At 48.9% G+C, this 15348-nt stretch overlaps 1 protein-coding gene across 1 annotated transcript in view; it reads left to right on the forward strand.

Annotated features, from left to right (window-relative positions):
* LOC142767886 (phospholipid-transporting ATPase ABCA3-like) overlaps positions 1-5996 on the forward strand; it is a 51142-nt gene extending 45146 nt beyond the window's left edge. The window contains exons 14-16 of the mRNA XM_075870130.1: positions 417-590; positions 2158-2371; positions 5709-5996. Of these exons, the coding sequence (XP_075726245.1) occupies positions 417-590; positions 2158-2371; positions 5709-5954 (634 nt within the window). The 3' untranslated portion in view covers positions 5955-5996. The remainder of the gene's footprint in view (positions 1-416; positions 591-2157; positions 2372-5708) is intronic.
* Positions 5997-15348: the final 9352 nt, after the last annotated feature.

Consider the following 15348-nt stretch of genomic DNA (forward strand, 5'->3'; position numbering starts at 1 on the left):
TTTTCCTGAAGAGGCTTCCCAAATCAATAGTGCAGGAAAGCAGCATTACATGGGTAAAAGAATCATCTGTCGGTAAATCGATGAGAAAGTAAACATTGATCATGGTAAAACCTCAGCAAAAGTCTGCAGATGTGATGTACATTGTGATGTACAGCATGAAGGTGTTTACGTCACGTGGTGTGAAAAACAAAACTAAAAGCGATGTCACGAATTGCTGGGTATGCTACCAAACAGTGATGATGGGTACACTTATGCTATATTAAGCATACATAAGATTGAAGCACAACTGCGGTAAGATCGTACGGAGATATTTTGCGCGTACAGTATTAGCATACGCAAAGAGGCGTGGAAATGCCGCGGTTTACCGGACAATGGTATCGACCTCTTGATCAGACGCCCTTCTCTCTTCCTGCCAGCGGAGGCAACCGACGGAAGTTGTCCATCGCCGCTGCGCTCTTGGGGCTGCAGCCGTTCGTTTTCCTGGACGAGCCTTACGCCGGCGTGGACGTGGTGTCTCGCAACAAGATCTCCCGCGCCATTGCAGGAATCAAGAAGCGCTCGCGCACAACTTTTGTCCTCACGTCGCACAAGTGAGCATCCATTGCGTCACATCCTGGTAAAAGCGATATGGGCAGCGACGCTATCGAGAGCTTTTAGGTGAAGTTACCAGCACTGAAACAGCAGCCTTGGTATGACGTCAAGTGACTTCCTTCTACCTATAAGACAAGAGGGAGTGATGAACAGAGACAATGGTCTTCATTTCTGAGGGCCGAACGGACAGGAGTAGACATGCTGCGTTCATTCGTGTTTCTGGCCAAATCATGCGCGTTTCTTGACGAACACTCTGGACACGTAGCCCCGGCCGACCACACAACCTAATCCCACAGCCACAACCTCTTGCGAAAGTTCCAATATATTTGGCGCCTAAACAACAAAAATACCTATATAACAACAAAAAAAAACACAGCCGAAGGTTAGGGGAGGATGGAAGCTTGACGCGACAAGTTGAAAAAAAAATAGCGGACTGGAGTCAATTTATCCTCTCTAAGGCTGCGACTACTTGCATTCTTGAAGAAGACAAGTCCGCGTGCTGAAACGTCGGTTTCCGCGACATCCCACGTTTGCGAGTTTTCCATCCCACGCTACACATTACATGGATTATGTATTAAAAGGGCCTGGTAGATATATGACGACGAAGGGATAGGCCTGGGCAGGTCACATCGCGAGAAGGAAAGATAACCGTCTCTCATAACGTCAAAGTGGAGGCCGAGAAACGGGATACATTACTGAGGACAGCAAATGATGCGGGCGATGCGATGAAATGAGAAAACATGCAGGCAGCTAATGGAATGTCACGATGCAGGTTGGATTAGAAATCATAGTAAGAGGCCTCCGTTTTGCAGCGTGCGGAAGCCAAGTTTATGGTTATTATGCTGTCTTTAGTTATGCCAAATCAAATTGACATTACAAGTCTACAGAAAGAGGAGTAAGAATTAAAAGCCATTTGACTGACAGATGTTCTTACTCGTATACGCACATTCGGCTTACACGTACATGGTTTGATTCTAGTATAGAGCAACCAAATTATTCAATTAAAAGCGCATGCGCATAATTTTAACTGCAAATAGAGCAATACAAGTACGCACCATACAAACAGCTTCATGAAAACAAACATGTCACACAAACACTACGTGGAAGCCATCATGTCATAAAATACATATAATCTCAGTATTGTCATCAATGACATATCATGCATATTATATTACGCAGAACAGGCTCGATCGAAAATCATTGGCAGATGCTTTCTTCCGGCAGCGTTAGCCAATTTCATGATGACTATGATGTCTTTCTGATGTTTGTATGATGTATTATGATGTCTTATGATGTCTATATGGGCACGTAGCGAGAAACCAAGAAAACCGCTGGTCATTAAGGGTCACAGACTGGATTCCAAGAGAAGGAAAGTGGGTGAGGAGGAGACAGAAAGTTACGTGGGCAGATGAGATTAGGAAGTTTGCGGGTATAGGGGGCAGCAGCAAGCAAAGGGAGTTGACTGGTAGAACATAGGAAAGTCCCTTGTCCTGCAGTGGGTGTAGTCAGGTCGATGACGATGATGGCGGTGTCTTTTAATTCTATCACAACTCTGAATACGCGCAGCATGGACGAGTGCGAATTCTCGTGCGACCGGCTCACCATCATGGTGGGAGGCCGCATGATGTGCCTGGGCACGGTCCAGCACCTTCGTGAAAAATACGGCCAGGGCTACCGGCTCGAGCTGCTGCTGAAACGCACTGCTGCAGCAGACGCGCACAGCCTCAACCAAGCGGTGCTGACCATCTTCGCCGGAGCTCGACTGAAAGAAGCTCATCAGGTATCCTGTGGCTTGACTCCTTGATTTCGCGTAATATCCTGGAGGCCGTATTCATACATATTTAGACTGGTGTTTCCTCATAAACTGCCTGCGGAACAATCTACTGCTGCAGTTTTGCGCCACATTTTTCACGACCATTGCACTATCGAACTCCACACTTTATAAATCATCTCCCTTTTGTAATCACGTTAACATAAAAAAGCACTCCTCCGCAAGAGCGTTTCCTTTGGCACGGTGCATGGGAAGAAACTCGAGGCTTCTTTCCAAGCACGCTGTTTTGGTACCAGGCCGATCTGCATACACAAGACGATACTTCCACAAGAAAAAGAATAAGTCGTGAAGGCGCACTGCCGTGCATACCAGAGCTCTACCGGCTTAAGACATCCGTGAAGCATTCAATGACATCTCGCGTGGCCTAATATACGGTACAACCACTCGCCACCACTCGTCGCGAACGACGAGATTGCGAGTATGCTAATGCCTATATCTAGGAGACATAATGACAACCATAAGATTAGTGAGTAAACTCAGGCCAAATTGCCAAGTTAAGTATAGGAGACGTTATTTGTGGTAATTATCATATAAATATCAATATTAAGAACGAAAGTTTCACGAAAGTTAAGGTAACCTGCCACCGGCAGGGTCCGAACCGGCGACCATAGAGTTTCCCAATATGCACTAGAGGGAACTCTGGCACTAGTGTCTATGGGAGCTGCAACGCACGGCGCTTCAGCGAGCTTGGGAATGATGGGTAGTACACACATTTTTTCTAATCTTCGTACTTCTGGCCTGCTTTTGGCTCCGTGTGTGTTCGTGTGGCTTGAAGTTGTTTTTTCACGAAACAAAAATCAGCAAATGTTCAGCGATTGCGCTTCACCACCTAATTTTTTTTTTTTCGAATTACCTTTCCAAATTGGGTCACGAAGTTCAAAAGGGTTCAGTCTTTCTTTCAAAACAAAACCGAAACACAGCAACAAACGAAGCCACAAGTACGATTCGCCGCCCGCAAGTAAGAAGACTAGGCAAATGTGTGTGCTACCCATCATTCCCATGGTTGCTGAACGATCGCAGCGCCAGAGTGCCCCCTAGTTAATTTTGAGAAACTCTACGCCGGCGACTTTCGAATCGCACGTCCGACGCTGTACTAACTGCGCTACAGTGCTGGTCATTCTCTCGTCCAGTTTTCGGGGTAGATATGAGCTTTTAACTATCACCGACAATTATATTTAATTGAACATGAATACCAAACAAAGTTGACGTGGGGGGGGGGCATTTCTCTAGCTTAGTTGGTGAAGTATCGGACGCTTTATTTGCAGGTAGCGGGTTTGGTCCCCGCCGGCGGCAGGTTATCTTTTCGTGCGCTTTTCTTTCTTCACATTAATATTTTGAATACCACAAATAACGTACCCTATACTTTTCCTGGCATTACTACCTGTTACTTCTAATATCGTATCTAACTAAGAAAACAAGCCCTTAAACTTACACTTGCTTCCTTCAACCGTTAGATTATATGTTACGACGAGTTTGCGACTATGCCTTGCTAACAGACAAAATGATCATCATAACATTTGGCTCGTTTCACGGTGGCACCGTCAACCTTGTCTCGGGTATTTCTAGCACCGTCATGCATGGCTAAATTGCCACCGCTATTGGCCACCATTCCGAACATTCGGCTTGCTGTATTCTGCTGAAGACATTGCACAAGTACACCCCCAAGACAGGACGCGCCGCAAGATGCGCCAAATGGAGGGGTCCAGCAATAAGCACAAGCAGGCAACTTGACGTCCTTGGCAGAAAATTCTCAACTTCTGCTGATTCGTAGCACACGCGTCGCGTGGTCCTTGAAATATTTTCTAAATCATAGTTTCCGCAGTGGACCACGTTTCTTACTGCGTGAAAGGACGCGCATGGTCGTTCGCTCGTTTCAGCGCGCTTGCTTCTGTTCTCATGTGTGGGCACGCTATAGTCTGTTTTGCGCGCGTAATGACAAGTGGCGACATAAGAGGACAGCATATGCCCTTCCCTGCAACCCCTCCCCATACTCCTAACCCTCACATCTTTCCTCCTCAGCCTCACTTCCCTTTCTCACCTCCTTGCAATGCATGGCTATGCTATGGGCGGTTTTGCATGCTTTTACGCCAAACGACATGAAACGACGACATCACTCGACAGCAAACGACAGCCCGGGACCCTAAAGTGCTCCGCACTTCGAAGCAATTTCTTTGTTCCATGCAGCTCATATTGCTCCCGACTTTATATTTCATCGCCCGTTTATTCCATTGATTTCATTCGTAACCACTATCACGCGAAATAAGGAAAAAATATCCAGGAAAGAATGAGTCAGCGTGGCAGAAGCGTGGCATTCAGCGTGGCCCTATCTCATAACCATGCCGGTGCTTGAAACGTCTCTGCGAACAGACCCACGGCATGCTTCATGTCAGGGCGGGAAATTCGTGGACATGTGTGATGTAGTGTTTTTGATGAGTAAATGAAAAATAAGGCGTCACGCAATGCGTAACGAGTGGGTCGTTGAATGCTCGCGAAAAAATTACAAAAGGTTCAGCCGTTATTCATCATCGTCTTCAGCCACAGCACCAACAAAATGCACACAACGTCTGACAGCGAGATCGGTGTATACTGAGTACCACGCTTCCCCAAAGAAGGCCGAATAATGACGCAGCGGCCGCTACCTTGCTTCAGCGCCGAGTAACGACTGATTGCGTAGGGGGTGCTTCCCTTCTTCACAAAAGCCATTGGCCGCGAGGGCCTCCACCGGAGAGGCCAACGCTGCGATCTTTTTGACGTAGGATAGTAGTTGTGCAATACAGCAGCTTTGCTTTTGCGACACCACTTGCATCGTCACCCATGGCTGCACTGAGTCGCGGCTTTACGATTGCACATTAGACACGAGAGTGCGACCGGGGGCCCCGATTCGTAGTTTGCCTGCCCGTATCATCAGATCTTACCGCTTCTTGGAGCACTGAGCTTGAAAACGAAGGGAAGCACGCATGATGTCCACAGCAAAAGCGCAGAAAGTGCTGTGTTCTAGCAGACAACACAACCTGGCATCCTATGAGTGACGTCATCACGTAGGTGGTGCCACGGCATGTCCCCGAGGCCAATAATGATTTATGACCTGGTGGGTTGGTTCGAGCAACCCAATAATATTTGCTCGAGGCTGAGGGCACTCGTCCAGCTTTGTCTGTGACTGCGGGAACGTTCCGCGCAGGCATAGCGTCTTTTTTCAGCTAAGATGCGTTCTATAGAGCCTGCGAAATTTTCATATATTCCTATTATGCCAGGCGCGATGTGCCTGAATATGCTCCTTGTCATCCAGAATCTGCTCAGCTATCACCTGGCACAGCGGATTCCTTGGAGCAAGCTGTTCACCAAGTTGGGGGAGCTGCGGAAGAACTTCGAGCTCGAGCACGTCCTGGTCGGGGAGAACACCCTCGACGACATCTTCCTGAACTTCGCCAAAGCGCAGGTGAACAACAGTGTCCTGGTGGCGGTGAACACGACGCCGACAGTCACGGTACCCGCAGCATTTGCTAGTCCGTCGATGGCGACCCCACAGGTGTGACCAGCAGGAAAGGACATCCAGCGTGAATGTGACTCGCGCCTCATCGTGTGGGGAAGATTAAAGACTTGTGTGACATCGAATGAGCTTCGTGCCTTGTCTCGTTGCATACGAGCACTGCCTTTCGAAGCCTGAGCAAGAACGGTCTTTCCGTGGTCAATATAAAGTCATATATCTATTGCGTGTATAATATATGTGTCCTTTCATAATTGTGACCGCAGTCACATTGCTTCAAGGCACCAACAACCATTCTTTATGGGGCCTATTTTTCTTAGCGTGAAGGAAATCTGAGCTGTCAGTGAGTCTTATACCGGAATGGTAAAGTTGAAAACGCCGCGAAACTTTTCTAGCCATTGTTTTTCTATCTGCAGCGAATATGAAGTTGTCTGCAAGGCGGGCATTCGCAATGCCACATTCAAAGCTCAATATAGTACAGGCCGTCTCGTTGAGCTTACCTCAAACCCATTCGTACCAGTTATTAGCGTACCTAAATGCAATTTATCCTCACGAATTCCCCGATGCTGCCTGCGCCGCTTGCAGACAGACCGCTACGTTAGCACACATTGCGGGTCGCTTGTACCGACTTATAGCAAACCCGAGTGGGATGTGCTTCTGCCCAGCCCAGAACTTCAGGACCAAATCCTGGCCGTCCAGTGTGCCCGCGACAGGGCCGTCAGGCTAGACCAGCCGGTCCCCACGTGGGAGTAGCCGGGTGACGCGTGGCAACCTCAGTGTCTGCACTGGACCATAATAAAGTTGTTCTCACTCACTCTCACTCACTAGCTCACGTGCTCCAAATAGTGAGCGTGCGGGTGGTTCGTGTTAGAGGGTAGCGGTGTACTGCGCATGCGTGCACACCGCGCGCATGCGCCACGGCTCGACTTCGTCCACTGGCGGCCGCGACGGCAGCGCCGTTTGTCACCGTGCTACTCCTATTAAGTCGTAAGCAGCATAGAATTGAACGGGGCCGGGTAATGATGTAAACACTCTAATTTTGAGGACTCGCACGCGCGAAAGCATCACACTACGCCACCACGTTCAGCAAGGTGATGTTATGGTACACCATAGTGATGCACTGCATATTCCACTGTCCAGTTTCAAGGCTCTGCCGCTAGGCTGCGCAACAAGATGGTTTTGATCATTTTGAACATGATTTAACGCTATGAATCCTTGTCAGAATGCGAAAAGCATGCCGGAATATGTCCCTATATTTCACGCTCTTTTCATATCTATTACGATCTAATCGCACGTTCTGGCCAGTTGTCAGTCCCTTTAACAAGAGCGAACTTAAGAGCATAGGTAGACTTTCGCATTAGAGAGTAAAACAATATTTTCAAGCAAGGCTAATTGGTTGCTACAGGTGAATGGCCCTCTTCCAGCGCACGATTGTAACGTTATTGTGGCTTGTTGGGCTTCACCAGGTGCCGTTCGAAGTGTCGCGCAACCAAGATCTACGTTTGAACGGCTTTATTTTTTTGTTGCGAAGCAATTTCTAGCGAACTTCGGTGACCTTGAATCTATCTATCTATCTATCTATCTATCTATCTATCTATCTATCTATCTATCTATCTATCTATCTATCTATCTATCTATCTATCTATCTATCTATCTATCTATCTATCTATCTATCTATCTAGCCGCTTACGTTTTAGTGCTATCATGGTTTGACGAATATGACGCTCTGGTGAACACCTGAATAATGTCACAATCCTGTCGCGTACGTTGTCAAACACTTCGTGCCAGACAATGGCACATACCCACGGGAGGGTATGTGCCACTGGTATGCGAGTATGGGCCACAGGTGATAGACACTTGGTATTTACCCAGGAACGACGGAAACAAACGAGGGAAGTTTTAACGCGCGAGTGTTAAGAAATACCCGACATGGTAGCGTCGACCCGACGAATGCAAAGAATAAATGTCAGTATCCCAGCTGGAGGCGAACCCAAGCATTCTGCGTGGCGATAAAGCATTGTACTACAAAGCTACGCTAGGTCTCGAAACTACTTTTTGGATAGACGCTATTCGTGAAACGTCAATAGTGGTTGCTGTGCTGCCTATCCCAATTTTTTAAACATTACATGTGTACTCCTTTGATACAGCTGTCACGTCGGGTTAACTTCAAGTGTGGTTAGTATCCATGCACTGAAGTTGATTTATGTAGGAATGTCTAGGGCCTGCATGCTCGCTATAGCATCAGCGCTTCAAGTCATCGTCAGGGTGTTGCTAATACGCATGTTCCAGTTAGCATCGTTGCGCAAGTGCAAACAACTGGTTGTATAAACATCTGAAACTCTTCAACGTATGCCTGTGCGTGCAACATTTTAGATATATTTAGCGTCGTTTGATGACGTGTCACTCAATATAAAATTGCGACATGGTCGCTTTCCCTTCGCATGCTTCGCATAACGTTGATTCCCGGGTACGTGGGATCTGCCGTTTTTTTTTTTTTTTTGTCGATACAGATGGACACGAGAAGTCACCACGAGCGCTCGTGGCGTCCTCTTGTGCCTCCTCGTGTCCATGCGTATTTCCGCGCTCTGAAAAAAAAAGTTTTTTAAAGGATTCACCCACCATAGCCCGCATTGAACCCTCATGACCTACGAATGAGTGTGTATGCATAGTGATGAGATGGCGTCTGCAGTACGATGCGGGCAATAACTTGTTACACCCGGGCGTCCAAAATTACGCAAACAGACGTTTTCTTGAAATTCAGCTGGGAGTTACTTGATCGTGAGATGTGCAGATAAGTTATGCATCTAGAGTGACTCGAAGCGATGCTATAATTATTTTTGTCAGCCATGCCAATTGTGCCGGTAAGCTACCTCAGATAGTTTTTTCGGCACTTTAACCAGTGCGTCGAGTTCAGAACACCGTCACGATGAACAATGTCATACGCGCCAGCTCGACAAACCGCGTGAGCGCCACTAATTCCAAAAAAGAACCTCGTTTCTACGGGCCTCTCGATAATCTGCAGCGTTGGACGTCTACATTGGTGCCTCTTGTCACCCACAATAAAACCTTGGAGATACCTTCATGACCACAAAGCGATAGCGTAAGCGGAACGTGTGCGCATTCAAGAAAAGGAACGGAGTGCGTGTACCATTGCCCGTTTCAAACTATCCTATAGAATTCGGGAAGCAGCGCGCAACAGGACACAATCACGAACGAATAAAATGACGCATACACAAGCGCTGTGCTTGCGTAATTTTATGTGTCCGTGATCGTATACGCCTGTGCTCTGCTGCTTTGAAAATCATGGCTCACCAACGGAGCCATCTGTAGATATTTTATAAAGCATGTACAGTTGTAATGAGCCCACTTAGTCATCATTATTTTTTGATTAGTGGAGTAGTTATCACGCGCCTCAAAGTGCATGCTCGAGCAACTACACACCAATTAATGGGGTGGACCGATTTGAACCCCGCAATCATTTTTCTTATTATTTATCTTATTCGCATGTTTCTCGATTTTTCGGTCACGCCCAAGATTATGGTTTTTCGCTCACAACCAACGACGCCGATGCCGGAATTTCTGCAAAACAAATTAGCTCTTTAACGCTAGCTCGTTAATACTAAGCCACAATTTTTGCAGAACTTTGTCGTGTTGATGGCTATGAAACAATGACACTGTGTAACATCGACTGTAACATATTTGCAAAAGTGCTATGAAACAGACTACAATTTGCAGTGTCACTACACACATGGTACCCATGTGGTAGTCTGAAAGTCCGTTCAATACAAACCAACATATACATCACTCGCACGGTATTCGAACGTTGTTTTCATTCGCATGAACAACTCGTAATGCTACTAGCAGATTTGGCGAAGGTGCTTTGATCAGGTTCGCCCTTCCCTTCTGTTTTCTCTTCTCGAACCCGGCAATGTTGGCTTCACTATACCTTAAAGTATAAACTATGTTAAAATGATTGCTGTACCCGTCTGATTGTTAATGTTCCTAAGGCCTGTATAATTTCATTCTTTTGTTAAAAGAAGCTGTTCATTATCGCCAACTACAATTTTCCCATTACTAGCCTATGCGGGTTACCTAGGCTTCTTTTGTCTATAGAAACCTCTTCAGCGTATAAAAGCGGAAATATTCAATATTTGTAAATGTGGAACAATTTATGCAGCATGAATGAACTTCGCCAAAAGTTTGGGACTGTGCTTCGGACTATGAACTCGTAAAACAAACTATTTAGCGGATAGTCTTGTTTTCCACCAAGGTTACCTTGTCGCTCGATTGGATGCACGCAGATCAAGCGCACATTCCTGGAAAAAACAGCATATCCACGGAGTGAGTGATGATGGATGGGGCGAAGCGTTCATGAGTCTGTCCGCGCTTCCGTCCATACGTTCGTTCTTGCTTCCGGCCGTGCGTCCGTCCATGCGACCATCCGTGCGGTCATGAGTCAGGCCGTCCGCGCGTGCGTGCATCCGTGCGTCTGTCCGTTCGTGCGTGAGTCCGTCCGTGCGTCCGTCCGTCTGTCTGTCTGTCCGTCCATCCGTCCGTCCGTCTTTCCGTTTTTCCATCTAGCGAACAGTCCAAGTACCGCCATCTCGCATCTTTTTATTATATATTTATTATATTGTCACGGGGTCGCGACGTGAATGAATGGAGCACACTGCGAGTCGAATAATAAATTGTTTATTTTGGCGAACCTGTGCCCAGTAAACGGAAAGTCGGACTACAGTAGCATTCTCGGACTTATAGCGGCGAACGGAACGTCGGCCGTCGATCAACTGCTGACAAGCGGCGAAGTGCGTCGGCATTTATACTCTTGCAATCAAACGTTCTAGCGTTATCGCTGGCGGTGGCGTAGTTTCCAAAATAATCTGTACAGTTCGCAGAGTGGGCGTGATCTTATCGAAATGATCTACTACAGTCCTGAAGCTTCTCGAAAGCTGCAGGCGCGGTTTGCGCTGAGAATTGTGTAGTGTATTGGGGCGATAACAAAACTTCTTTAACTAAAGATGAAGGTATACAACAATAATGCAAGAAAGTATAATAAATAAATTACGATACAGCAATAATACAAGAAAAACACTGTTTCAGTTTGTTAACGCGCATGAAACGGCTTGAGACGCGCGACATGGACGACTTCCGGTCGCGATCGGCGTCGTTGAGAGTGCGTGATGCCGTCGGGGACAACCTCGTAATCAAGTGGGCCGAGACGTCGAACCACCCTGTACGGTCCGAAGTACCGTCGCAGAAGCTTTTCACTTAGTCCACGTCGGCGTGTCGGCGTCCACACCCAAACACGTTCACCGGGCTGGTATTCCACGAAGCGTCGTCGAAGGTTGTAACGGTGGCTGTTTGTCGTCTGTTGATTCTTGATACGAAGACGCGCGAGTTGTCGGGCTTCTTCGGCGCGTTGAAGGTACTCACTCACATCGAGGTTTTCTTCGTCAGTTACGTTGGGTAACATAGCATCGAGCGTCGTTGCTGGGCTCCTTCCGTGGACCAATTTGTATGGAGATATCTGCGTCGTCTCCTGCACCGCCGTGTTGTATGCGAAGGTCACATACGGAAGAATGGCGTCCCACGCCTTGTGTTCGACATCGACGTACATTGCCAGCATGTCGGCGACTGTCTTGTTTAGCCGCTCGGTGAGGCCGTTGGTCTGTGGGTGGTACGCTGTCGTCCGGCGGTGGTTTGTCTGGCTGTATGCCAAGATCACTTGAGTTAGGTCAGCAGTAAATGCCGTTCCTCTGTCGGTGATAAGGACCTCCGGGGTGCCATGAAGTAGGACGATATTTTCGACGAAGAGCTTAGCTACCTCGGATGCACTGCCTTTGGGCAGGGCTTTTGTCTCGGCGTAGCGGGTGAGGTAGTCGGTAGCTACCACGATCCTCTTGTTTCCGAAAGCCGACGTCGGGAACGGCCCCAGTAGGTCTATACCAATCTGCTGGAATGGTCATCGAGGTGGTTCAATTGGCTGCAGAAGTCCCGCTAGCCTTGTCGGTGGTGTCTTGCGTCGCTGACAGTCCCGGAATGTCCTCACATAACGAGTGACGTCGGTGGTAAGACGTGGCCAGTAGTACCTTTCTTGTATCCTCGCGAGCGTGCGAGAAACACCGAGGTGCCCTGCCATCAGATCGTCGTGCAGGGCCTGCAGGAGTTCTGGTCGCAGAGCTGAAGGCACCACAAGGAGGTACTTGGCTCGAGGCAGTGAAAAGATTTTCTTTTGGAGAAGACTGTTTCGCAGGAAGAACGACGCAAGTGAGCACTTGAATACCTTCGGGACTTCGGCGGTCCTGCCTTCTAGGTATTCTATTAGGGCCTTATGTTCCGGGTCAGCCCGCTGTCGTTCAGCTAAGTCGTCGGTAGTTATCGTTCCCAAGTAGTAGTCGTCACCCGGGTCGTCAGGCGGTGGTTGGTCGACAGGCGCACGAGAGAGACAGTCGGCGTCGGAGTGTTTCTTGCCGGACTTGTGAACGACGGTAATGTCATATTCTTGAATTCCCAGGCTTCATCGTGCGAGGCAACCTGAAGAGTCCTTCAAGGTGGCTAGCCAACACAAGGCGTGGTGGTCGCTTACAACTTTGAAGGGCCTGCCGTAGAGGTAGGGGCGAAATTTTGACGTAGCCCAGATGATGGCGAGGCACTCCTTTTCTGTTGGGGAATAATTGGCTTCTGCTTTGGATAGCGATAGGCTGGCGTAAATAATAACCCTTTCAAGTCCGTCAGCCCTCTGCACAAGAACGGCTCCAAGACCTACGCTGCTTGCGTCAGTGTGTATTTCTGTCTCGGCGATTTTGTCGAAATGGGCAAGTAACGGAGGTGCCTGGAGGCGATGTTTAAGCTCCTAGAAAGCGTGTTCCTGCAGCGTTTCCCACTTGAACTCCACTTCGGCCTTGGTAAGGTTAGTGAGTGGATCGGCGATGCGGGCGAAGTTTTTCACGAACCACCTATAATAAGCGCACAGGCCCAGAAATCGACGCACCGCCTTCTTGTCAGTGGACGGCTGGAAGTCGGCGATGGCGGCTGTTTTCCGTGAATCGGGACGAACTCCAGACTTGCTAATCACGTGCCCCAAAAACAAGAGCTCTTCGTACGCAAATCTGCACTTTTCTGGCTTCAATGTGAGTCCGGACGTCTTGATGGCTTGAAGTTCAGCTTCAAGGTGCCGAAGATGCTCGTCGAAACTCGAGGAAAACACCACGACGTCGTCCAAGTACACGAGGCAAGTCTGCCACTTCAATCCTGCCAGTACTGTATCCATAACGCGTTGAAAAGTTGCAGGCGCTGAGCAAAGACCAAAGAAAATCACCTTAAACACAAAGAGGCCGTCCAGTGTTATAAACACCGTCTTCTCTCGGTCTCTTTCGTCGACCTCAATCTGCCAATAGCCAGTCTTGAGGTTCATTGACGAAAAGTACTTGGCGTTATGGAGCCGATCAAGTGCGTCGTCTATTCGTGGGAGAGGATACACGTCTTTTCTTGTCAATTTGTTCAGGCGGCGATAATCGACGCAGAAACGTACGGTCGAATCCTTTTTCTTCACTAACACCACGGGGGACGCCCATGGACATTAGGACGGCTGGAGGATGTCATCCCGCAGCATTTCATCAACTTGTCTTTTCAAGGCCTCGCGTTCTCGCTTCGAAACCCTGTACGGCTCTGACGGAGTGGCCTGGCATTTTCTTCGGTTATGATGCGATGTTTCGCGATTGGGGTCTGCCGAATTTTCGATGACGCCGAAAAGCAATCTTCGTATCACAGGAGCAGCTGTTGAGCTGTTCTTGCTTATGGTTCGGAAGTCTGGGATTGACGTCGAAAACTGTGGGAGGGGCTTGGTCCCTCTGAGCAGGTTCCGCAGAATCGGCGAGGGCGAAAGCACTGGTGGCTTCCACAATTTCTTCGATGTATGCGACTGTTGTTCCTTTGTTCACATGTTTGTACTCATTGCTGAAATTCGTGAGCATAACCGTTGCTTTGCCTCCTCGCAGCTCTGCAATTCCTCTTGCGACGCAAATATTTTGGGTGACCAACAGATGCTGACTGCCTTCAACGACGCCTTCCAAGTCAGGTGATTTGGGAGCGCCGACTGAAATAATGACGCTGGAGCGAGGCGGAATGGTGACTTGTTCTTCCAGCACATTCAAGGCATGGTTTCCTGACGGCGTACGCAGCGGTAGTGCTTCTTCTGTGGATAACGTTATCGACATTGTTTTTAGGTTGAGGACAGTACCAACCATGGAGGCATTAGAAGTCCATGCCAAGAATGACATCTCTCGAGCAACGCTGTAGGACTACGAAGTCTGCAGGATAAATACGGCCGTTAACGGTGACTCTCGCTATGCATATTCCTGCAGGCGTTACGACATGACCTCCGGCTGTGCGGATTTCGGGACCTTCCCAAGCAGTACTAACTTTCTTCAACTTCGCTGCGAACGGCTCTCTGATGACGGAATAGTCGGCTCCAGTATCGACGAGAGCAGTCACACTGTGGCCGTCGAATAAGAACGTCGAGGTCGCTAGTTCGCCGGCTCGCATTACAGTTAGGGCGTGGCGTCGGGTCACGGCTGCGTCGGCTTGTTCCGCTGCTTCCATGTTGCGTCGTCAAGTCACCTTCGGTAAGTGAGATTTCGCCGTCAGGACTTTTCCAAGTTGGCGTCGTGTTCGGAAAGCTCCGTCGCGGCGTCGTCGGAGCATCTTCGGTAGTTCGTCGCACAGCAACCGCACCTCCATCGGTTGCTGCCCTTAGTTTCCCGGATACGGGCTAGGAGACCGACCCCGCGTTGGGCCGGAGTACTGCCGGGGGTGCGGTGGCATGCGGCGGCTGGGCGACGGCGAACGGGAAGGACTTCGTGGTCTCCATTGAGTTTCTGTCAGGTAGTCGGCGATGTCACGTGGCCGATCCCATGGCTGCGGACGTGGTGCATCGACGGCGAAGCCACGCAGTCCCATCTGTCGGTACTGGCAACGGCGGTATGTGTGCCCAGCCTCGCCGCAGTGGTAGCAGAGCGGGTGCTTGTCAGGTGCACGCCAAACGTCCGTTTTCCTCGGCGCACTGCGCTGGCCATCTGAGTACGTTTCGCTTGGCTTGCGAGAGGTACTCAGATGTCACGGGGTCATGACGTGGACGAATTGAGCACACTGCAAGTCGAATAATAAATTGTTCATTTGGGCGAACCTGTGCCCAGTAAACGGAAAGTCGAACTATACAGTAGCACTCTTGGACTGATAGGGGCGAACGGAGCGTCGGCCGTCGATCAACTACTGACAAGTGGTGAAGTGCGTCGGCATTTATACTCTTGCCATCGAATGCTCTAGCGTTATCACTGGCAGTGACGTAGGTTCCGGAATAATCTGTACAGTTCGCAGAGTGGGCGTGATCTTATCGAAATGATCTACTACAGTCCTGAAGCTTCTCCAAAACTGCAGGCGCGGT

Source organism: Rhipicephalus microplus, chromosome 7 (genome assembly GCF_043290135.1).
Source record: "Rhipicephalus microplus isolate Deutch F79 chromosome 7, USDA_Rmic, whole genome shotgun sequence".
In the NCBI taxonomy this organism is placed as follows: Eukaryota; Metazoa; Arthropoda; class Arachnida; order Ixodida; family Ixodidae; genus Rhipicephalus; species Rhipicephalus microplus.